Consider the following 26443-nt stretch of genomic DNA (forward strand, 5'->3'; position numbering starts at 1 on the left):
TCGGTCTCCTTTAGCAGGAGATCAAAGATCACCCATTACACCATAAAAAAAATATATATATATATCGGCAAAATAAACCCCTATTAAATTGTAAGCGCTTTGCCTCTCTTCTGATATATATCTTCGAGGTCTCACATGCCTCCCAAACGTAACTGGCGAGGGAGCCAGGGATAATACTCGTACAATGCCGCATGCCAGCTCCATACCCACAGCTGGCCTAAGGGACGATGTTATTGACTCAATCCCTATCCTTGAATTACTCCAGTCAAATCCAGTAAACTGCACAGAGTACACAGGGATGAAATGAAGGGTAGTCAGCAGCATTTAGAAAACATTAAGAACGGCGCATTGAACCTAAAAGATCTACATGCTTCAACCTCAAGCGTTTGAAGTACTCTACGAGAGAGGAGGCAATCAGGTAACACAGAAAGCTTAATGGCCAATTCATTTCATGTTATTCAACGACGCCCTTTTAACGGCAAATGTTGGAACATGTAATTGGAATCGAATTCGATCAGAGCTTTGAAGATGTCAACTACATAGCTGCCTCTCGCCATCATAAAACAATTCCAGCTACACTAATCATTGTTCTGGGAAGTAAAAACAACGGGATAAACTAAAGACACGCAATCTGAAGTCCCGGTTGCGAACAAATGACAACGTATCCGTTTGTTACACAGCGGTTGTCAGGGGACAGCTTGGGTGCCGCGTTACAAGCGAAACTGACATCTACCTTGTTTGGGAATCTCTACCATGTATACAGTAATTATGCAAAATAATTACGTTTAAGGTACAGTTCGAGCTGTGATTAAGCACCTGTAAGTGGTGCTCAATAAAGTTTGCTATTAACAAAACAATCCCAAGATTAGAGAAACCAGAAACCTACAGCTTATTCACAGCCGCCTAAGGATTTCACTCACTGTACGTGAAACTTAGAGCAAGGAATGCTGCAATACAGACAGACTTATACTCTAACTAAAACATTTCACATAAATCTGTACAACATAAAATATATGTAATCAGATTGCAGTATACTGTATTCATCATCAAAATTTCCCACATTCACGAAAACCTTCCTGTTAATTAAGATACAGCACTGTTACTGGTCACTATGCTACAAGCCGGGAGGTCGCGGGTTCAAGTCCTGGTGAGGTCATTGGATTTTTTCAATTGACCTAATCCTTCCCACTTGACCAGAACCGGGATCGAACCCAGGCCGCCACGATTGAAAGCCAGCGCTTGAGCTATGGCGCGGCCTGTCACGTACCTTACGTTCATTCAGTGACCTGTGGGAACATTCCATTTAATGACGATGCCTGTCGGTATCTGCTGTTTTAGCAGTTGGCTTTATTGCTATAACCACAACCGACAAGATATCATAATGGACCTTATGGAGGTATGCTGAGGATGAAAGATTGAAAGGAGTAACTCGTGTGTAACGCGATAATTGATATTCGGGTTCTACTACCAGATTCACTTTTGTAATTAAATTAATTCCGATCATTAATTTCCTGTATCTGCCCACGTTCAACTTTAACTAACACAACACCGATTCACCACATGCGAACTGTTAAATAAACTTTGTATATTCTGAAACGTTCATGGGTCGAACATATGTTATTTGGAGCGGATTGTGCTATTCACAGGGTGCAATGAATCTGTTCAGATTGAACGGCGCAGAAGCTGAGGGAACGCTGCTTTCGGATGCATTAATGAAGTTGGCAAAGTGACAGTAAGCAGCGGGAGGATTTGATATGCACATTGGCGTGAGTGGGGGAGTGGAGGGAGGGAAAGCTATATGATTAACAAAAGATGGACCCGTGGGGAGCGGGGAATGTCTACCGGATACTTCTATGTATGCTGTATTAATACCTATACAGCCCCGACTGGGTACAAGTATGGCTCGCCTAAAAAGCACCAGAAAGTAAAGTGCTCAAATCGAATTACAGGAGGTCGGGGTAGGGTTGAAAATGAAAGGACAATGTGGGAGTTTGGCTAGGGGAGGACAAGCGTCACGGTGAGCAGATGAGGCAAAGAATCATATTCTTGCTACACGGCCTGTCCATTGCACCGAACGGTGGCACTACTGACAACGTGGAAGCAGTCTGCTTTTACCGGTTCTCACGGTCTCTTCGCTTGCGAATTTCTTATATTTTTCTTTCTACCCTGAAGATGGAGGCGATACGTTCCCCCGAAACGTCGGTTAACACCACATATACACGGTGCCAAATCCCAGAAGACTGCTTCCTTCATAGTCACCGCCTTGAAAGCCTAAAATCTTACGACTTCAGGCATGTTGTTGTTGTTGTTCTTGCATGTCAGAATTCAGGAAACTATGGTAAAGTGGTTCGATTCCGGGTCTGATCATGTGGGATTTGTGGTGGACAAAGTGGCGCTGGGGCAGGTTTTCTCCGAGTACTTCGGTTTCCCCTGCCAATCTTCATTCCACCAAATTCTCCATCATCATAATCACCCGTGCAGAGCACTGCACGGCCGTAGTTAAGATCTTGGCAGGCAGATCGATGTTCAGAAACCACAGCTCTCGTGTCACACTGCGCCCTCCTACTCCTGCATTAATCCCTCTATAACTCGCCGTTGCAACCTATTCTTTGTGTAACTCTCGAGGAAATAGCCCTGTGTCTATTCGGACAGAGGTTTTCTTCTGACTTCTGAGCTTCTGACTTCCCACCCACAGAAATCCTAACCATCACCCATCCTACCCGATACTTTCGGGCCTTCATGCATACATAACTCAAGACATGAAACAAGAGCCCGTATTACAAATTGGGTCTGACAAAATGATACTGACACATGTATAGGAAAACCCCTTCACGGTCAGATTTCCTGACAGGAGCGAATGGGACAACGGGTTTCGGCCCGATAGAAAAGGGGACTGATCTGGTATACAGATGGTTCCAAGATAAATAAGGGCACTGGAGCTGGTGTGCACTGAAACTTAGTTTCAGCCTCGGGCAGTACACGACAGTATTCCAGACAGAAGTATATGCCAGTAAGGCATGTATAATGGAGAATCTAGATAGGAACTACAGAAATGGGAACATCTACATTCTATCTGACAGCCAAGCTGCACTTAAAGCGCTTGACAAACACCAGATCAACTCAAAATTGGTCTGGGATTGCCACCAAACTCTCATGGAACTGGCCAAACATAACAGGGTACAACTGATATGGGTGCCGGGGCATGAGGGTATTGCTGGAAACGAAACAGCGGACCAATTAGCCAAGATTGGAGCTGAACATCCGTTCATAGGACCTGAACCAGCCTGTGGCATCTCTGTAGGAGTTGCCAGAAAGGCAATCAGGGACTGGACAAATATGAATCACAAGAAATACTGGGGATCCTTGACTGNTGTATGTCGCGGTGCAAGGGCCAAGAAGGCCCACCCCTTATACATTTATTTATACATTCATTCATTTATTCATTCATCATCCATCCTGCAGGCCAGCAAGACGCGGAATCTTGTAAACATACTCCAACAATGCATATCTCTAAATGCGTTATTTGTACACAACACTGGCCTGTGTGCTCAGAGGTGTCCGTACTGTAGGCAGAATTTGTACACAACACCGGCCTGTGTGCTCAGAGGTGTCCGTACTGTAGGCAGAATTTGTACACAACACCGGCCTGTGTGCTCAGAGGTGTCCGTACTGTAGGCAGAATTTGTACACAACACCGGCCTGTGTGCTCAGAGGTGTCCGTACTGTAGGCAGAATTTGTACACAACACCGGCCTGTGTGCTCAGAGGTGTCCGTACTGTAGGCAGAATATCGGATTGCGTGGTTATACGTAAATTACTTCTCCTTGTATTTCTCCCCAGTAATAAGTTTCATCCAGGTAAACTCAATACATTCGAGATATGGCAGTTCCGATGAAAACCTCACGTCAAAATGCAATTTGAAAAAAAAAACTATACGTCAACGAAGGATAACTTTAAAATTGGCTTCTATATTAAAGGAATGAGGCAAGATTCGTTTGAAACACGGAAGAGTCAGTGGCAAGCCGCTGTGAACTTGTAACATTTCACTTGCTTCGTCCTAGTCTGTCACATTAGTAATAGTATAAAAGAATATTATTATTCTTTAATCACACTGGACGACGTTAATAATCTTAATATTTCAGGTTCCATAAGAGCTGTGAATTTTTCACAAGATGAACAACTGTCAGCTTCTTGTGTTTTCCGATCCGCGAAGATATATACACATAAGCATACCTATAAACCATGCTAAGAGCACGCCGCGCCTTCTCTACGTGCCATCGCGGAGCCACCTTTTAGGCAAAGAACGCGTAGGAACGCGTGATGTAACGTCACAATCCAAGCAACATGGCCAGGGACAAAAGTAGTGCCACAGTAATTAAACAAGATGGTGGCTAATTTGTCCCCGTCACTGATTAAGCACCACGCCATAAATACGTATGGGGGAGTAGTGGCATAGCTCCGCGCTTTAATTTTGGAACTAAATGCAAGTGAAAGGTCAGTTTTACACTCCGGCCGCCTTAACCACGGGGGAAAAGTCCGGTACGCATGGGATAGGTTAGATGGGCTTTAGAGCACAGCTGGAACCGATGACTAAGAGAAACGCCTTTATTTCTGCCGCAAATCGAACCTCAGTCAAACAACAACCACAGTCATTATGACTGAGCTAACCTGCCTCCCGATGGTACAAGATCGTACCGGCATTTTCAAAACGCTAGGTAACAGAAACTCGGCAAATTTCCCATTCGTATGCTGCTACTAGCAACAAACATAACTTCTTTGCTCAACCTCCTCCAATATATAAAACTTAATAAATTGCCGCTAGCAGGCCAAGTGGTTCCTAAAAGCCTTTAGCACATCTGCATCGTCAGTGCATAATCCCACAAACCTTCAACCGAAGCATCACTATGTTATCTTTAATTTGAAGTGCCAGTCCAACAGACCGTTTCACAGATAAAGTCAAATAACAGGGTTTTGAAAAAGAAAATCTGTTTATTCTGGTATACATACATCACTTTGGTACGAAAGGTCATGTTGTGATTTCAGTTCCTTTACCAAAAATTTATGAGTCTTTTTGGAAACAGCATTTGAAATGAGACAACATTAATAAATCACCAAACACAATAAGTCATAAAAACCCAAATATATCAAGCAATAGCAAACAAAGAGAGTTAAATATCAGTGAGACAAGATGTAATGAATGTCCCTTATGAACACAAGAAAACATCAGAAGTAAGGAATGACAAATTTGAAAATACAGAACTGCCCAAAGAATATGTTCAAAACAGGGAAAGCATATTTTCATTATCAGACTTAAAAACTGGAGTGAGCACAAACAGACTAATCAATTCGTTTGTTTCATTTTCTTCAGCTGGCCTACAGCTTGACTTGTGGTGATCACCTGCATTCTCACGCACAGGTTAAACCTTCACAGTGGGCCATTTTACATTTCTCTGTCAAACAACAAGTCCAAATTGCTTTGGCTCTTTCAAGTCCATATGCTGGGCTCTGTGGAATACTACAGAATTCCATTCTTTCCACCATAAGTCTCTGGTTCCTCGCGGTGCTTCTGCACTGACACTTGGCCCTGAACGCTAATGTCAACCTGCGAATCAGCGCTTTCATCCTAACTGGCAGTGCTTGAATCGCTGCTGGAAAATATTTCGACATACAGTGGAACCTCGCTTAATGAGCACCTCTCATAACGAGTAATTCGCATAACGCACAAAACAAAATGTAAGCAAATGACTCGCTTAACGAGCGACGTTTCGCATAACGAGTGACGAGAGGGGAAGTCCCGGATTGTGCGCTTGCTATATCAGTCTGTGTTTAGCACTCGTTCCGCTACCATCTTAGTGTCGCTTGTGATCACACATGTTTCCAAACGTGGGTTCAGACATATTATTTGTGATTCCTTTTTGTGCAAAGTTTAATAACCCTTGCAAAAATGTCCCCGAAGAAACAGCCGCAAAAAGACAGCCATAAGAGAATAAAAATAAACGCAGAAATGAAACGTAAAATCATTGAAAAGCGAGAACGAGGCGTGAGCGTGGCTGATCTAGCACGCACATACAATCGGTCTACATCAACGATTTGCACGATTTGGAGTTGCATTGTGTTTCACAGCGGAGGAGAGTTTGTCAGAGGTGGAGGAGGTAACAGCAAAGCAACAATCTTCCGGCGCAATAAGAGAAATGCTGAAAGCAAGGGAAACTGTTGCATCGTACATTGAGAAACATCACTCTAATAACGCGGTGGCTATGCACGCTACAAATTTATTTAATGATAATGCTGGTCGCATTTTCACCCAATTTTGAAGCGTCGGCAAAAACAAATGTCTCCAGACAGCTATCCAGTAAAAAAGAATTAGATATGAAGAAAGCAGTCTTCTGGGATTTGGCACCGTGTATATGTGGTGTTAACCGACGTTTCGGAGGAACGTATCGCCTCCATCTTCAGGGTAGAAGAAAAAAATATAAGAAATCTGCAAGCGAAGAGACCGTGAGAACCGGTAAAAGCAGACTGTGTTAAAATATACACAGCTATGTGAGAGCAGAGAGGGTAGGGGGGAAGGGCCACATATACACGGTGCCAAATCCCAGAAGACTGCTTTCTTCATAGTCGCCGCCGTGAAAGTCNTGTGACGCGTTACCTTATGTCCATCACCGCGACAACCGCTACAATCGGAACGGACACTTCCACGGCAACGAATACGTGGAAATTGGGGAGTTCCCGCAGCGACAAATCGTACCAACGAATTGTCGTTGAGTAACAACGGATGAGACGAAACGCGTTACCGGTGTATTCTATAAGGAGCGTTCCCGTAACAACGGACTGTCTGAGCAGCGGTAACGGAACCGCGAGGAATGGTGTCCGGTATCCGGTCCGCATAACCCCTATATAAGCAGAGCCAGAGAGGACACAGAGACGATACATGCAGCCCTCCCATTGTTAACATCAAAATTTCGCCCTAATATAGCCCTCCCAACGTTAGCAAAAACAAACAAACAAAAAATCCGATCATATGCTCTATCTTTACCAGAAGGACAAGCGGGCACTGCCTGGGAACTTTCAAGATCGGAGATATAGTTTCTTCCCCCCCCCAATGTAGTGTCTCTCACTACCACACCCCACTTCTTCGCTCTCTCTCTTCTTCTCTTCACAGTGAGGCACGGAGACGACAATCTTGGGATAGCCGCCGCCAGAGACAGCTGAGATCCAGCCACGGCCAAGGATAGTTAAGACGTCGCATGGAGTATTACAGTATTGGGCCAGAAGTCAAGTGATACTGCAAGCAATAATTGTAAGGTGTGTAAGTGTGTGTGTCCAATAAAGATTCGCTAAATACGAGACCCGCGTGAAGTTATTTGTCGCGTCACATACCCAACACGTGACAATAATGTTACAGAAATATCGCAATGGCCTCGCAGACCAATACCCTTATTTGAGGGGTAACTGGACGTCCGACGTTCCCTCGACTTTATTTTGTTTCTGTTTCATGGATAATCTCCCCATCGGTGTTAACATCATTTTATTTTATCTTTAAGATTATTCCTGGCGTTAGTATCTTCGCAATTTTCTCATCTATACACTAGCATATCAGAGGTATGCGGTAGCGTAGTTGGTTGAGGCTACAAGCTACAAGCCGGGAGGTCGCGTGTTTAAGTCCCGATCAGGACACTGGAATTTTTCCAATTGACTTAATCCTTCCAGCTGCACTATGGCCCTGGGATCGAGTCAGCCCCTAACAGAAATGAGGACTTGGAATATTCTTGGGGGTAAAGGGCGACCGGCGCATATGGCTGACAACCTTGCCGCCATATATGAGCCGATTGTCTAGAAAATGTGGGAGCCTTAACATCTCACAACCCTATGGGCCTCCATGGCCTGTTACCGGGAACCTTTACTTACTTACTTACACTAGCTAGATTCAGATCTTTTCGAATATGATTGCAGGCCTATTCACAAGACAAGCCCGTCTCGTGTGTGATACACGTGCATCCAGAAGAATAAACTATCGTGGCAGCAAATATATTCATTCCTGAAAATAAAGGGCTAAGATACGCGTGACGTGTTGCTGAATTCATGTATCATATTTACTCGCATGTTCATTTTTACTTTCTCCTATGTGGAGAATACATGACAAAGTGCCGTGACTATAAAAGAAATCGATCTCGCGATTTTGAAGTAAATACGTTTCATCCTACGAAGAAGTGGATTCTGGAATGCCGTGTGACTTCGTCTGCCTGTCTGGCTGGACGGATAGGTGTGCGCCTCGTTCGCGCCGGAACGGCTTAAAGATTTTATCAAATTCGGTATTCAAGTGTTTATAACAATCCTAAGCGAGTTCTCGGTGAACATGGCCATTACCGCTCCAAACATGGGGCCCCTTCAAATTGGACCCAAAATACATGACTACTATTTCGGGAAAGGATATAAATATTTACATTAAATTTCAGTTGTTTACAAGGGCAATATCCCCAAATAAAAATACACAAGTGGAATCCTCAGGAATATAACCGTGGTCTGGTGAATCTCATTGTTATTCCCTATTCAGCAACCAGCATTGGTGCAACAATCGTTTTCGTTTGAAGATAAGGGGTAACCGTGCGCGAAAGAAGCATGCGCAATGTGTTGCGCAGATTTCTAAATACTATTGCTTGATGGGACGGCAATGTCCATCCTCTCTTCTCTTACTATACTCGTATTACACTGACTAGTCTGCACTCACCATCTCGCTACGAGTTAGAATTATAGAACTCCCAACATGTAACTCATATTTACAAGTTTGTTTTAATTAGCAACTGATCATCATTCTGCTATTTCTTCACGTACGCTATTTCGCTACATTATCCTCTTAGTATAATCCAGTTATCTGAATGTAGAGCACGCTCATTATAGACTGTTGGATGGATTCCATTTGCTGCTGTCCCGCAAGCGTGTCGCCTGATCGGGATAATGGCTTTTAATCTTACAGCCCTGTACTGCCATTACATATCCAGTAGTAACGTTACAATTACTGCCATTGCCATTATAATTATTAGCCCAGCCACATGACGGCTGAAGCGAAGTGGAACAATAATTTCCACGAGGATCCATAATTCTTGACCTCTTTTGGTGCGAATTTAAACACCTGGTGTGACCCGTATAAACTTGTGTTTCTTGTTGCATGAATGCAGTCTGAAGTTAAGCAGAATCATACGTGTCCCTCGGTTTTACATGATGTTACCCCACGCAATAAGTGACCTCACTACCCATCCCTAACGTAAGCCCCGGATGAGTACTAACTATGCAACTCTCTGCCCACATATCTGGTGGCGTGTTTAACAGAATGGCCGTAAATCACCCTCAACAGTAATAATTAGAGCCCCTATCTGTCATTTGGGAAGACAGACGTGCTCGGCTGTAATACTGTACTGAAACGCCACTCAACTATGATATGCACTTGAATATTACTTTCTTTTTTTCACATTTAAGGAAAACAAACTGCAAGTGTCTGAAAGCAGTGGACATTGGAGACCCAGGAGAAACGAAGTTCGTGGTTTTACATAAATCGCTGTCTCAATGTAAGCAAAGGGCCAATACTCCTAAGCCCACATGTTTCCCGTAAGCCTCCATCTTTTCTTCATAGTGAAACAGCAGCAGTCAGTAAATTAACGCAAGCACGGCGAACAGTAATGCAGTTTAAGCGTTGTCATTAGAACTTCGAAAAATGGTAAGCTATTATAACTGACGTTCAACGTTTTCGAACCTTTTAAACCCAATTTCCGGTTCACTGTGAGGCAGGTTTCACATCCCTCGCTCTATGCCTTCACAGTGTTTGAATACAGCTCACAACCCTGACACTATAAGCAAAATGTAGGCCTCGCGGGCCTTGCAATAGCTCAGGCGGTTAGTCGCCAGCTTCTCACTGCGACGGCTCGGTTCCAGCCCAGATCAGGTCAGGTGGGATTTGTGAACAAAATGGCATTGCGGCAGGTTTTCTCCGCGCACTTCGGTTTCCCATGCAAATTCTCATTCCACAGACTATACATTCATCGCCATCTATCATCCGCGGCTGGTACAATAGGCCAACCGGTAGCCGACTTACCAAGTGGACTCAGTCTCACCACGCACCAAGAAACTAAACTATAGTAAAGCCGGTCACAGTAGCCGAGCGGTCTAAGGCATGTACTGTCTTCGCTCGCTTGGAAACCGGGATCGTGGGTTCGAATCCCACTCAGGCCATGGATGTTTAGTTTGTGTATGCGTTTTTCTGTGTTTGTGTACAGGTAGAGGCCTTGCGACGAGCTGATCACCCGCCCAAGGAGTCTTACCGAATGTGTAAGATCAAGAAAAACCATGAACGGAGAAGTTCATGGAGGTAGGCCTAGGCCCACTGGGGCTGTAGTGGCAAGAAAAAAACTATAGTAAATTTTCAATTGACGCTGAGGGAACAGGCGACTTACCTCAGAGCATGATTCGAGATAAGCTTTAAAAAGACAACGCTACTGGCCTATTTTAAGGTATCGTCGCAACATATTCATAGAGGGGCAAAGAAGCAAACACAAAACCGTACGAGGAACCAGCCCTCCGATTCTATATTGGGAGCCAGTATCTCATGAATACGAAGCAATACCAAGAGCTCTGTGCTGAGGTAGTCCGTCATATTAACGCGGTTACGGCAAGCTGGACTTCAAGCTCGAACAGGAAACAGACATGCAATTCTGCTGAGAGATCTCTCGTGAAAAAAGAACATTTGGAAGAATGGTAAGTGGGGAGATAATCCTGAATAGGCCGCGCCATAGTTCAAGCTGTTAGTCGCTGGCTTTACACCGCGGCGGCCCGGGTTGGATCCCGGGTCTGGTCAAGTGAGATTTGTGGTGGACAAAGTGGCGCTGGGGCGGGTTTTCTCCGAGTACTTCGGTTTCCCCTGCCAATCTTCATTCCACCAAATTCTCAATCATCATAATCACCCGAGGTAGGCTATAATAGGCCCATCAGTGGCCGCCGTGCCGAGTGGACACAGTTGGACTCCATCCCCCACAAAGCGAATAATCCTGAATAGCCCCTGGTTTACTTAATGAGACCTCTGTTAACTGCGTAACGAAAAATGACCGGGGGAATAAAGATTTAAAGAGACGTGAAATAATATAAAGAACAGTCCAACAACTGAGTAAATCATGAGAACTTTTGACAGAAAAACCAGCCCCAATACCAGTATTCCAGTTCAGGACCTAAAAAGCAAGTAGTAGTGAAGCTAAGACAATATGAAGGACGTCAATAAAATTAAGCGGGGTTCTGCTTCTTACAATATAAACAAAAATATGCTACGCAGGCAAAAACTTTCGAATTTCTGCCTTTCCTCTATATTTTTTATTGCCAGTGGGGTGAGACTAAGTCCCTTGTACTGCGGCCACGTCTGCCCTATTGTACCAACCCAGATGATAGGTGAGGGTGATTGTGGAGCAATTGGTGGAATGAAGATTGACAGGGGAAACCGAAGTACTCGGAGAAAACCTGCCCCAGCGCCACTTTGTCCACCACAAATCTCACTTGACCAGACCAGGGATCGAACCCGGGCCGCCGCGGTGTAAAGCCAGCGACTAACCGCTTGAGCTATGGCGCGGGCTTTCGTCTATATTTACCAGAATAATAGATCCTGAGAGATCCTGTAGACTCAAAACTGTATCAGACTTGCTGACCTTAAAAGATCTTGCAGACTGAAGCGATAATTTGAAGAGCTTAAGAGCTTGTGTACATTCCAAAGATACAACTGCCAGTCTCAGTCGTCCCTGTACAGTCAAATTACATCAACTTTACTCGTACATATCTTGAAAAAATCCCGAGACTGAAAAAACACAAAATTTGCAAAACTTGTATATTAATTCTATCCTAAAATTAGATAAGATCATCGGCTCTGAAACTGTATCATATTCACAAATCTTGAAAATACTTTCATCATTTATCATCGAAACGAAGTGAGACCTGGCTGTTTTTATTTTCTGATCTGCTCACCCAAGAGCCCACCTGGTTCTAAATAACTGTTCATACTCGAGCATTTGCTCTTTCGACCACCATATCTCGTCCCGACACTTTTTTTGAAAACGATCTCACACTGTCCCGCCCGCTCTCACGGGCTTCCAGTCCCTATGAAGTGACTCCAGCAACTCCTTGCGTATCTTACAGTGTAGCACACTGGAGCACAATCGAAGCCGCTACTGTCACGTATCGAACAAAGTCTGCAACTAAAATGGGGCACATTCTACAAAGAACTCCTGATGCCTGACTCCACGAAGCAGAATCCTTCTTGAGAAACCCAAGCAGGATCAAATACTCAGAATTTCTCGCCTTTTATGGAACCTTAAAGTTCCTTACCGTATTCCTAAATGCCCCCGCCCCCCACTGGTCCTCATCCTGAGGCAAATTATTCTAACTCACAGCCATTTAATTACAATTCAATATTATCCTCCCATCTATGCACAGGTCTTTCAAAATTAAGTACGTACTGTATTTGCCATATTTCCCACGTGTTCTACACGCCCTACCAATTCCCATCAATTTATCGTCTTAATAATATTTGGATAACACTATGAAGCTCCTCGCTATACAAATTTTTGTCTGCGTCTGGGTCGAAGAGGTCTCTTACTCATGATACTTAACTTTCCATCAGTTGCTAAATGCCTTCATCTGCACTGGCTATTATCAGGAACTGTAAATTATTAAAAACAGAGGCAAGTGAAGCAGGAAACATGATTTAAATGCTTTGTTTTACGCACATATATTTACCGAGAGTAACCAAACATGCAGCATGAATCCGTCGATATGGTATCCTTCAGTATAATCAACAAACAGTGGGCGTGCGGTCTAAGGCATGAACAATTTTCGCCCGCTCGAACACTGGGATCGTGGGTTCGAATCCCACTAGAGACATGGATGTCTGTGTGCATTTATTATATGTGTGTTGTTCTCCGTGTAGGTAGAGGCCTTGCGACGGGTTGATTCCCCGTCCAAGTAGACCTACCGTGTACAGATTCAGAAAATGAAAAAGAAAGGCCAAGGGCCAAAAAAGGTTGTAGAGCCACTGAAAGATAGTCACAAAACAGCCACGTATACTGAGACTGTTCAAGCCCTGCTCATTAACTTCAGTTCCTAGACGTCAATCACAAAGACGAATTCTTGATTTTCTTGGGGTGGGGTGAGACTGAGTCTACTTGGTACGTCGGTCACTGTTTCACCTGTTGCACCAGCCCAGAATGATAGATGATGGTGAGAAGCAGTCGATGGCATGGAAATTGGCAGGGGAAGCCGAAGTACTCGGAGAAAACCTGCGCCAGCACCACTTTGTCCACCACAATTCCCACATGACATAACCTGGGCTCGAACCCAGGCCACCGCGGTGGGAACCCGGCGACTAACCGCCTGAGCTATGGCACGGCCACAAAGACGGTATTTCTCACGTCCGTATCTGAGTTGAACTAAAGTCCACAAAGGTGGTCTTTCAGCAGTGGGAAGGTGAGGTTGGACTGTCAACACAAAAAATGTAAACAGGCCTAGTAATTGCTTCACTGTCGAAGTATGAGTTCATGTTTATATTTTATATTAGTATTTGTGCTATAGCTACCAATCGGCTCCTGCTTCTGAACTAACAGAGCAGATGCTTGGTCCTTTACGTCCAGACGACGTGCGCTTTTATATGTAAGGACCTTCATCTCGTTATGAAGATTTTTACCTAACCAACCATTCGCTCGTTCCCTGGAGGAAAAACTCTCGGTTTATTTAATAAGAAAAATTCTAACCCATGTCCCCAAACGTTCTTCGTATAATATAAAACTCGCAGTCCGTAGGGAAAAGACTCAATTATGAAAATGTAATTGGTATTTAAAGAAAACTTTCTGAACCCTCCAACCTGAAATATACATGCACACACATATAGACAGGCTTTCTTTGCTTCGGCTGCATAAGAAAGCAAAATATTAGTGACGCTGTGCCCATTCGGCAACAAAAAACGACGATACACCCTACATAAAATTTACTCCAAAGAAATCCTCACACGTCTCAAAAATATCCGTCGCAGACTACATCAAGTCATTTTATATAAACAAATGGGAGGATAATATTAAAAATTGCGTTAAAGAAATAGTGTATGGGTGTGAACTGGAAACATCTGAAAAAGTACAGGGACTAGAGGTTGCCTCTTCTGAACATGGCAATCTTCGGATTCCGCAGAATATGGAAGTGTCTGGACCACCTGATGGGCTATCAATTTTTCAATAAGGATTCACCTCCGTGGAGATGGTAAGAGTAGCTGGCAGACCTGAAAGCAACATCCTAAATCGATGTGGCATAGAGCAAGAAGCCTGACGCATAAGGAATCCACGACATGTCTATAATATTTCCGTTGCAACGCGTCACACGAGGAGACTGCTATGAATATCTAGGCATAGATGGCAGGAGGGTGCTAGAACAGAACCTAAATTACATGGCTGAACTGTGTGGCCGAGAAGTGGGTTCAACGGCGGGCCCCTACAAAGCACGGCCTGCGATGAACTTTCGTGATCAAAGAAAAAATCCCCTTAGCTGAATAACTGAAATCTCACGCACGACGGTCTTAATGTGAACACAGCCTAATAACAACAGAGACAATCCACATTTTGGTAACTTTGAGGCTCATTTGTCAGCTCAGTCGTTACAGCGATAAGGTACGGGCTGGACGACCGGGCAGTACAACATTTTCTCTTTTCCATGGCGTCCAGACCTACTCTGAGGCCCACCCAGCCTCTTATCCAATGGGTACCACGGGCTCTTTCGCCGGGGTGTGAGGCTGACCACTCGCCTCCATCTAGTGCCTAGGTCAAGGAAGGTGGAGCTGTATCTCCACTCCTCCGTATGTCTTCGTAGCATAGTGATTAACTAATTAAGCAAGGGACAACTTTACTTTTTATCTCAAGATATGGTCTATGAACATCCTGGCTAGGTGGCTAGCCTCTTCCCCTGGCTCAGAGTAAAGAGAGGAATCCACGTTCCATCATCGACTGGGAAGGATTACCACGTTCCCTTGACAAAACAATAATGACCGCCAGCGGAACTTAGATCAAACCGCGAGGGGTCCTTGTACTTCCCACAACCAAACATTTCTGATTTTCGAAGGTGGGAGATGGGAAGAGGGGGAGGGGAGGACGATCAGGAGGAGCATGGAGACGACAGAAGTGCACCCGAAAAACTGTAATATACGGGTAACCAAATGCGATTCCTCTCGTACCTGACATACTGTCCGTGAAAGACTGATTACGCCCCAGGACTCGATGGATTTTAATTCCAACTCTCAACGCCCCTAAAACACCACGAATTTTATAAACGCAGCTAAAATTTAACTTCTGTCTAACCGAGGAAATACACATTTTACGGAGTATGGTAACCAGACACATATCGAATACCATCTGTGAGTGCGCCGATATGTCTGTCCATTACGTAACAAAACGCATCAGCCGCCAGGTTCGCGGATTTTGTTGAGCGGATGTTGAGTAATACGATGCGCTGTGAGTAGCTTTAGACAAAATGTCACGTGACGCTGCCACCTCGCTGCCGAAAGCAGTTCCCATCCCTCATGGAATGATTTTCAAACACAGGATCAACATACATTCAAGGCCCACGAATCATCTGATGTAGAGTCCGATAATTTCACGGCGAAAATTCACCTGCGAGCGGTGGGAGAGCGAAGTGTGAACTCCAAAATGCAGTTTCCCCACCTCCCGTTGAAAACCCTTCTTCAAGAATGCAATAACTCAATTTCGGTTCTTCTGCATTACCGTGTTCACCAAGGTGAACTTATCCTGAGCCATCTGAACCCACTACCCACGTTCACACGCCGTTTCTCTGAGACCTAATATTATATCAGGTCTTCAATAAGATCCCTTTCCCTGAACTTCACCGCCGCATAATCTGTATGGTTTTCTAGCTTCTTCGTCGATGCCACATGCACTGCTCAACTGATCTAATCTTTATTTGAGCAACCTATCAGCAGAAGAATATTATATATTAAGGCGAGAGCGAAATGTGACACAGGCGGTCACGGGTCCGGCTCGAATCTTTGCCGGGACACTGACCGCTCTTCCTACAGGCGAATGCTGCCGTCTGTAGGAGGCACACAACATGCTACCAAGTGGAGCAAAGTAAACTTGTCCCCGTGCACAAATAATTAAGCATCACGCCATGAAGACGTTTGGGAGAACGGAAATATACCTCCACCATTACTAACCTCGGCATTAGGTTGTGGTGAGTTGACAGTTTCAAGCCCCGGCCGCTTTACCTCCAAGGAAAGAGTCCCCAATACCAAATGGAGAGGAGTCCGGATCGTACTCAGAGCCGGTCTGGACGCTGTAGAGTTCAGAAATATGCTTTGCCCCTGACGAGAATCGTACCCTGGCCGTCCAGCATGCATAGAGATTCACGGTCATCGTCCCGAGCCTCTAATGTCTCCCTCAAATAATTCTAAATATTCTTCACGAAGATGAACTCGTGTGGTTATGGAACTCATGATGCAAGAAAAGTGCATAAAATAAAATGGAATACAATGTGACCAAAATCTGAGTCAAGTTTATATGTCTGTCTTCTCGGTTACGACACAACGCACTCTGTTAGGCGGTCACCGACGTTTCGGAGGATCCTAATGCCTCCACCTTCAGGGGCGAAAAGCGTTGGTAATTACTTACAAGACTACACGGTATCACCGAACTCACAATCGAGAAGTCTGCACTCCTGTTTCCTGTTCGGCAGGTCTCGGAGTTAATCGCTAATTGGACACCGTTTCTTTCTGAGTGTTCGGTGGTTTTCGTCAGTGTCTCCAGGCAAACGTCGGGATACGGCCTCAATCGGGCCAATCGCTTAAATATTCTGTCACTCGGCGCTATATACTCTGACCTACAGGCAGCGCGGTTATACAGTAAAACTTGGTTATAGCAACATCGGTTTCTGCGACACNATAAACAAACATACGTAAGTAAATACACGTCGTCCTAACTTCAGAATACAGACTTTACACAACCAGCGCAGTTCAAATTGTTACCAAAGGATGAAAGAAGCTCGAGAATGTTTTTGAGAAGAGTTACCGAAGGATGAAAGCTCGTGAATCTTTTTGATAAGGGTTACCAAAGAAAGAAAGAAAGAAAGAAAGAAAGACGCTCCCGAATGTTTTTGCGAAGAATTACCAAATGACAAAAGAAGCTCACTGTTTCAGGGAAGGGTTACCAAAGGATGAAAGAGGTTCAGGAATGTTTTTCAGAAGAGTTACCAAAGGAAGTTGGAAGCTCATGAATGTTTCTGAGTAGGGTTACCAAAGGAAGAAAGAGGTTCATGAATGTTTCTGAGAAAGGTTAAAAAGGGAAGAAGGAAGCTCATGGATGTTTTTAAAATGGTTACCAAAGTATGATAGAAGCTCATGAATGTTTTCTGAGAAAGAATACGTACAATCCTCATAGTGGGCATAAAACCGCAGATTTTCTTAACTAAGTGCACTTCACCGCAGCAACGTCATAGAGGAGGTTAAAGTATGTCTAGGTCGTTTCCCATCACGTCCTCTAACATCGCTATGAAACATATGTTGTTATGACGACGTTAAATAAGGAAACAAAAACTACGCCACTGCTCTCAGGAACTCATTGTGTAAAAGTGCTCGGTGAACGTCAGGCTGTAGGTACATACCTTAGTTCCCAGCGCTGGTTGAAGCATGTCATATCCTGCAGGGAGACTGGACACAATTACGGGGCAACTCATCATGTTCTATTGGATCCCTCTTTAAATCGAACCTACCTGTAACAACAGGAGACCAAAATTAAGTTCACAATTAAACATAATGATCTATTACTGTCGTGAAGTTCCCCGTCGTGTAGCGTGATACACATTCTCGTGTTAATATGTTTAACGATACAGAACTAACAGGCAAACACACAAAGCACACGATTCTGCAAAGACAAACTTCACTTAACATCATGGCACAGGCACTTCCAATAAAAAATAAGTTATGGGAAGAACCATTCGCCTACGTTCCTAGATACATGGACATGAACATGGGTTTATGTGCACTTTTTACAATTACAGTCAATTATAACAGCTCACTCTTTGACGACGTCTCTCTGAAGAAATTCGGACTGGTCTCTATTGCTCCTGAAATAACGAATCAACTAGTTTCATAACTGCCGTAATAGAAGTCACCATGTCGAACTGTTCCTCTAGTTTGTTGTCTTGGGAATGCCTTTGTTAACGTTCGTTGGCGCGGGAACAAGTGTTTACCTAGACGCTGTCTAGCAAAATGACTTCCGATTCTATTATTTCGGCTTTTAGGAAGTGTTTGCCTAGCCGTTGCCTAGCAAATTGTCATATTCCGTCACATTATGCAGCAGTAATGCCTTAAAATAGTTTACGGCCGCTTCCATCTGCATCCCTCTGAAAATCATACACCACCCTGTCTCATTTGATGTAAAACAAACATCATAAAAATGTCCATTCAAACAATCCACTTACCACAAACAAAACTGACTGAGGCTTCAGTGAATACCTGAACTAACAACATAAACAATGACATAACTGGTAATACAAAGGTAACAGAGTTCCCTTACATGAAACGAAGTTCTGAAATTGAAAACCATCGTCTGTGCTTTCACGTGTTTCATTTACCATCCCTGAGCCTTAGGTATTCATCATACTGTACAACTTTAAGTGGCCTTCCTCTGATTGCATCAGTCGATCTAATGAGACACTCATGAAGCCGTGGTGGGAAAACCAACAGCCAGACCTTTGAAACTATGTTACACTTCTTCACGGCAATAATAAATCACGTGAGTGTGTTTCAGAGTGTCTCGAAACACACTATGAACAGAACTGAAGTTCATGTCGAGGCAGATGATCATGAAACTGTTATCCTGCCGTCAGCTCTCCAAGACGCTGATAACGGAGTATAAAAATAACGACTTTCATGTCTGTAGGGATGTGAAACATGTCTCTTACCCTGAGAAAGAACATTAATTACGAATGTTTTAAAACAAAATACTGAAGAAATACCCTTAACCCTTTAAAGCGGAGTGGTTATTACAAGAATATCAAGGAACAGGTAACAAGGCTTACTACATGCTTCATGATAGTTTCTTGCTCGATTTACTTTTCGGCCTTGAAATGGAGGCGACATGTTCCTCCGAAACATCAGGTGACTTTCAACAACAGGCATGACGTTATGACCCAGTAAATAGAATTCTTCATAACCTCCACTATAAGAACCTCGAATCCTACAAAGGGGAACTTCTTTATTTATACTACCATCTGGTAATACTGGAGGCACGCGGTATTGTAGTTGGTTGAGGCACTATGTTACAAGCCGGGAGGTCGCGGGTTCATAGTCCCGATGAGGTGGATTTTTTCAATTGTCATAATCCTTCCAGCACCACTATGGCCCTGGGGTTGACTCAGCCTCTAACAGAAATAAGTACCAGGAATCTTCCTGGGGAGTAAAGGGCGATCGGCGCGTAAGGCTGACAACCTTACCGCCATCTATGAGCCAACTATCTAGATAATGTGGGGCCCTCAACGTCTCACAGCCCTATGGGCCTTCATGGCCTGGTACAGGGATAGCTTTACATTTACCTGGTAATACTGTTACGATAGTGAGAGCGGGGACGTTGCCATGCGTTGTACACGTGTCCGGGATGACAGCGAGAGGAATGCATGAATAATCTTGATGAACCTCTTGAAAGACGTCCATTTTAGAGTCCGCGAGAACGTTCGGATAACATCATTACGGATGGATACAAGTTGCGAGGTTACGAATGGATAATCTGGCTTGGAAAAGTGTCAAAGAGGAGGACTTCCGTAATTTCTGTGCCGAACCTTCGGTCAAGGAGTTTGTTTTTTGTGCGTTAAAATGCCCCCCTGACGGAGAACGCCAAACAGAGAATATCAACGTGACAACACGGTGTGGCAATTTGGCTGTGTAACCCATTTCACTTTAACAATAACGTTTCAAGAAGCGATGTCAGTAGTTTAGAATGGATATGTGTGGACGTTTCAAGCAGAATGAGTGGCTGGCAATCGGTATTGCCATCATTCCGTCGCTGACCACTACCGCTGCATGACTATGAAACTCGACACATTACGCGCTGGAGGAAAACCGCGAGGCACATACTCTGAAGACACTACAACTATAACAGCCTTGTCTCTGATACTTGAGCGGGCATTACATCAACATTTATTATTCAGTCTATTCGGTAATTTAACAGTAATGGGCAACTGTCTATAGTGTTCTACAACAAAAGAAACCTCAGAATGTATGTGAAATTGGAAACAGAAGTTCCAAGTGCATGCAGAAGTGCGCACTGGAATTACAACAATTCACGCAACACGTGTAAGCATTAACCCAATGCCCACCTCCGCGACTACTAAATGGGTGGAAACCGGCCAACAGACCTTCATACAGAACTGCAAACCGCTCCAGCAAGAGTAACAGTATGGAGGATTTCAGCTGCAAGATACCACCTACCCAAACAGAGAAGCCTGAGCGAGGAGGAAACGGATCCCGGGAAATCTCTCCCGGGGGAAACTACCCCTTCCAATATATTGCAAAAGGGGTAGTGATCCAGCCCTTCCTCACACCCGCATAACAGCAGGAGGTGAGAACCTGCTGCTTCTGTAGAACATCTTGCATTGATCTTATTGGGGAAACGTCTGGAGTACCTGAGAGCACCGATTCCTGGTACTCACTAAACCCTTTGTTTACAGCGTTAATTAATATCTTAACACAAAGCCGCACGGACCGTAACAAGTTAATTTATCTTCCTTTACGTAAGAAGATTACCGAAATCAGTGAATCTAGCTAATTATAATCATACTCAAAAACAAATATTAATAACATGGCCACCTAACGTTCGCATCGAACAAACTGAAGTACTGCTTATGATCCACATTTGAATTCTACGAGGCACCCTGTTCGAATCTAGACCGTCTCACAGTTTGTTCGTGATTTATCCATTGTCTCACCAAATTTGGCATTTCAATATCATCGGAAACTTTACTTCACTTGTTATATGAGGTAAAGCTACCCCTGTAACAGGCCGTGGAGGCCCACACAACTCGAAAAAGCTCTATGTCGCTCCCTTAAAGTCAGAGACCAAGTTTCACACCCATACAGAACCACAGGCAACGTTATAATTTTCTATAATCCAATTTTATGTTTTTAGACGGCAAACGAGAAGACAAAAGGTTCTGGACTGAATAATAGCAAGCATTACCCGAATTCAATCTCCTCTTAATTTCCTCCTGAATCAGTTTTGATTTGTTATAGTTGCTCCCAAATATCTCAACTGTGCCACGTTTTCAAAACATCTGTTACGTACATTTGTGTCATGATAAAATCATGCATTTTGGTGACGAGACAACAACATATACTTTGTTTTCTCTGTTTACTTCTAGACAAATCTCCTTACTGGCGTCAATTAAAGTTAAACTGCAATTTTTTTTATTGATTAATTAAAGACTGGGTAACCCAGAACTTAACTGTCTTCGCTCGCTTGGAAACCGGGATCGTGGGTTCGAATCCCACTCAGGGCATGGATGGTTAGTTTGTGTGCGCGCCTTGCAACGAGCTGATCACCAGCCCAAGGAGTCCCACCGAATGTGTAAGATCTAACAAAACCGAAGTGAACGGAGAAGTTCATGGAGGTGGGCCCTAGGCCCACTGGGGCTGTAGTGCCAAGAAAAAAAAAACTAGAACTTAATTACAATTAAAACTAGTTGAATAACTAACGAAACTGCAAATTAGACACATAAATATGCTACATGTTGAGGTTTCAATTGGGAGCATGCCACCAGTAAATACTTAACCCGCAAACAACGGGTACAGCCAGAATGAGTATTTTACATATGGAGCACATATCCCAATATATAAAAACAGTAACATTTGTATACGGGTAGTACGATTCCCATAGTACGTACGACGTACATAGAAGGTTAGACGTATCATTATGGTGCATATTTTTCACTCTCAAAATTCATGTCTGGGTGTTTTTCCGTCGGTATGAATATACCACAATGTGCAGGCAATATCGCATGTCCATCCAACACTATCAACTTGGGGCCATTACAACTTCCAAGGTTGCAATGATACACAAACAGGTTACTATAGATGCCTTAATGTTTGAGGATCCATTGAAATTTGAGAACTTTTGTACAAATAACAACCTGGTGGCCAGGCGAACCCTGTGTCCCAGTTTTGAAATGGGTAACAAATTATTCCCTGCAGCGAAGCATGTGAAATTTGGTGCGTGCAGACAGAATAATGGGTTGAAAGCCGACTTGGCTCAGGCGATTGTTCGCACATAATGGCAAGAGAAAAGGTCATACACAAATACGACACTAAACACTTAATGCAAGTTAAGAAATTTACAAATATGACGACTGTAAGAGAGGTGACTTGAAATCTTTCATCTTTACGAGGGTTCTCGTGGTAGCGGAGTTGGTTGAGGCACTACGCTGCAAGCCGGAAGGTGGCGGGTTCGATTTCCGATGAGGTTATTGGATGTTTCAATTTACCTAATCCTTCCAGCCGCAATATGGCCCTGGGGTCGACTCAGCCTCTAACAGAAATGAGTACCAGGAATCTTCCTCTGGGATAAAGGAAGGCCAGCGCGTAAGGCTGACAACCTTACCGCCATCTGTGAGCCGACTGTCTAGAATATGTGGAAGCCTCGACGTCTCACAACCCTATGGGCCTTTGCGGCATGTTTCAGGGATGGCTTTACCTCTTTTCTTTACCTTTACCGTCTTTAGGCGAGAGGAAATCTGAAGCAGTGAGCAGAGAACAGAAAGAGCGCATTTACCTGAGTGCAAATGCGTCTCATCACCATCGGCGCGACAGTGTGGACCCACGCTTCTTCAGAAGCTTCAACCAGTCTTTTCCCCCAGGGCTCAGATATCCTGGGTCACATCATCCTCCCATCTCAGTCTGGGCCCTCGAATTTTCCTGGTCCCTTCATGTCTGGTAGCACACATTGTTGACTGTCCTACCGCTTTCCATATGCGTATGTTCAGCCCAGCTCAATCTGCTTATTTTTACGTATTTATATATTGAGTAACACCCGGAGTACCAATATGTCTGCCTCTAAAAAAATTACTACGCTTGATGTTTTTGCATATTCACTTCGTCGTACCAAAATATTTCAGTGAGGAATTACCAGACATATTTAATTGCATTTACATAATTTATTGCACTCAGCAACTATTTCAATAGAATATTTTTAGACTGTGTAAAACTATTATTCAGAAGCATATTAAAGTCAGCTAACCTCGATAGATTGCTGAATTATGTTGCTAGTAAACCTGAAGTGTTATTACTGCAAGCATCTGTACGCAGAGCACAACGTCTAGTTCCTGTTTAATAGAAACAGCTGCTGAAATGAATCTGAATTTTGAATCTTACTCTGTGTCGCGAGGCTTGTACCTGGACTGGGTAGTTACTTAACCGTACGTGTGGTGGCTCTACTGTCGGCAAGATTATTAAATGGAGGAGAGGCTAAATCGTTCCAAATACTCCGCCGCTACCTCATTTAAAGTCGGTGACGTCACACCTTGACATATACCGGCCGGGGGTACAAGGTGATGAGATGGAAGGGAATTTGGCTCAAGAAAGACACATCTCCGCTGTCGAACTGACTTAAGGTCGATATTTATCCACAAATCGATTCTAGTAGGATTAGAACAAAGAGTCCTCCTTTCCCAACTTCTTGCAACCCTCCTCTTCTCCATTATTAGGTATTACTTGCAACTTCCGAACTATCTACTGTCAATCGGTCAATCATGCGCATGTGTAGATTGACCACTTTCGAACACACAGCTACCACCCACGTCAACTACGTAAAGGTACTATGGCATGAGAGCGACTTAACATACATAGTCTGTGTGCGTGTGTGTGCGAGGCAGGCGGTTTGTAAGTACATACGTACTATCTAAGCACAGAGGCCGCGGCATAGCTAAAGTGGTTAGTCGCTGGCTTCCCACCGCGGCCGCCCGGGTTCGATCCAGAGTCTGGTCAAGTGGGATTTGTGGTGAACAAAGGGGCGCTGGGGCGGGTTTTCTCCAAGTACTTCGGTTTCCCCTGCCAATATTCATTCCACCAAATTCTCCATCATCATAATCACCCGGGGCAGGCTACAATAGCCCAATCAGTGGCCGTCGTGCTGAGTGGACCCAGTTGGACTCCACCACCCACTAAGCGAATCTAAGCACATCGTTCTTAAGCCGCGGCAGTTTCTAAGTGCTTACATGGACGGTAGCTCAAATTCGAAACTGTCCTTCCAGAAGGACAAAGATATAACTTCTCTGCTTTAGCACAGAGTGGAGGGAACAAGGTAAAGGTATGAAACCGATTAAGGAAAAAACAAACTGTGTGAAAGGTAATGATAGGAAACTACCCCCCATCGAATTGCAGTGTTTCTCGACTTGTAATTCATATGTCTTTTATTTATTCTTGTAGCGTTCGTTCTGTTTTGAAGAGCACATAAGAAGAAACGATTGCTACCACTCTCTTTCCTTGATCCACAATGGTTCAACAAAAAATCTGCGATATTATAACAGAACTCAGTACGACAGAACAATTAACACTCTACACTTACACGTTGTGTCCAGGATCCGTTAGGACTCTTTTTATTTTGCCCTATAATGCCATCTGTTGGCGAGTTGTGGCGTTAAGATTCTTGAAGTTCAGCTGTGGCTGTCTATAATTTCAAAGCGCAAGCATCGATGCATCATTTCTTCTGACCTTGAATGTTAACAGTACTGTTCTGACGCTCGTCGGAAAATGGCGGTTGAACAGAGAGACAACATCAAATTTTGTTTGAAGTTAGGCAAAACAGCCGGAGAAGCGTATGAAATGATGAAAAGTGTGTACGGTAGTGACTGAGTCGCTCGAACAATTTCGATGGTATGTTGTATTTCGTGACGGCAGGGAGGACATTGAAGACGCTCCACGTGCATCAAAAGAGAGAACAAATCGCACTGAAGAAAATGTGAAAAAAAGTGACCGAAATCCTTGCATCAGAGAGATGTGTTTCTGCAAGACTCATCGAGGAGCTTTTGGCAATACTAAAAAGTACTGGACATCAAATTTTGACCGAAGATTTGGGAAAACGGAAGGTCTGTGCGCGGTTTGTACCGCACGCGCGGTACTCCACTCCACATGCCGGAGTGGAACACTGCAAAGACATGTTACGGTGGGCCTAAAGTGATACAAATGTTACAAAATCGATTGTTACTGGTGAAGAGACATGGTGTTTTCTATATGAGCCTCTCACAAAGCAGCAGAGTGCAGTGTGGTTGAGCCCAAAGAAGCCGAAACCAAAGGAAGTGCGCATGCAAAAGAGTCGAGTAAACACAATGCTAACCCGTTTTCTTCGATTCCAAAGGAATCATTCGCAAGGAATTTCTACCAGAAGGTCAAACAGTGAATTCTGATTATCATCTCGGAGTCCTCAATCAAATTCTTCGAATCCGACCTGAATATCAAGAGCAAGGTTCCTGCTCGCTCCTCTACGACAATGCCCCACCCCACAAATCGAAGATCGTGCGCGATTTTTTGGCCAGAAAAGGGATCACAGTCCTTGATCATCCTCCGTATTCGCCAGATTTGGCTCCAGCAGATTTCTGGTTCCCAAAAGTTAAGTTGGCGATGAAAGGAGACCGTCACGACATCATCCAGGACATCCAAAGGGAATCCACCGCAGTTCTAAATGCGATTCCACAAAACGAGTACAATGACTTGTTTTCAAAAACTTTTCAATCTATTCCAGCTGTGTATTGATTCAGAAGGAGACTACTTTGAATAAAGAGTGAAATTTTGGAAATAATGCACGTCTTGTATTTTTAATGAACAGAAGCTAACAGAAGCTGGACACACTGTATATATCGGAAATTCAGCAGAAGAACTGCGTTCGCCGCATTCATAGACATCAGGGTCACGAAGTAAAGCCGCTCATATTTAAATAATAATAGCAACAAACTGAAAACGATCACATTATTATTATTCTTATTATTAGGCTCGACGCGCCTATGCTGCCAACGCGGTGGGTTAAGATCTGGACATATTTGCAATCGGAACAGTTTCTGTCAGTGACACTGAACCTAAAATTATTAATAATATTTGTTAATACTCTTAATCCGTATCACGTTTGTGTATGTACGTATATTGGTCTTGTTTTATTTTCTCTCCTGTCAACATTAACTTTATTTTTTTTTTTGGAAAGTTTATCAATTTATTACCATTATATAGACTCTCAAATTTGTATTTGTTTTTTAATTATTTTTGTGTATTTCTGTGTACTCGTGCTAACCTTGTAACTGGCCTCTGTGCTGTTAAGTTTGCACGTAAATAAACATGAATTGAATAGAACAGAATTGAACTGAATTATTACTACTTTCTGTGTTATGTAGTTCTT

At 43.7% G+C, this 26443-nt stretch overlaps 1 protein-coding gene across 3 annotated transcripts in view; it reads right to left on the minus strand.

Annotated features, from left to right (window-relative positions):
- Window positions 1–26443, minus strand: part of LOC111872920 (polypyrimidine tract-binding protein 1) — a 670096-nt gene that overhangs the window by 512259 nt on the left and 131394 nt on the right. For 2 of the 3 annotated variants that reach the window (XM_023867205.2, XM_033754885.1), the window contains exon 2: window positions 17676–17783. The exons of the other annotated variant lie outside the window; for it this stretch is intronic. In XM_023867205.2, coding sequence (XP_023722973.1) covers window positions 17676–17750 — 75 coding nt within the window. In that variant the 5' untranslated portion in view covers window positions 17751–17783. The remainder of the gene's footprint in view (window positions 1–17675; window positions 17784–26443) is intronic. 3 annotated transcript variants of the gene reach the window in all.

The sequence above is a fragment of the Cryptotermes secundus genome, unplaced genomic scaffold (genome assembly GCF_002891405.2).
Source record: "Cryptotermes secundus unplaced genomic scaffold, Csec_1.0 scaffold407, whole genome shotgun sequence".
Lineage (NCBI taxonomy): Eukaryota > Metazoa > Arthropoda > Insecta > Blattodea > Kalotermitidae > Cryptotermes > Cryptotermes secundus.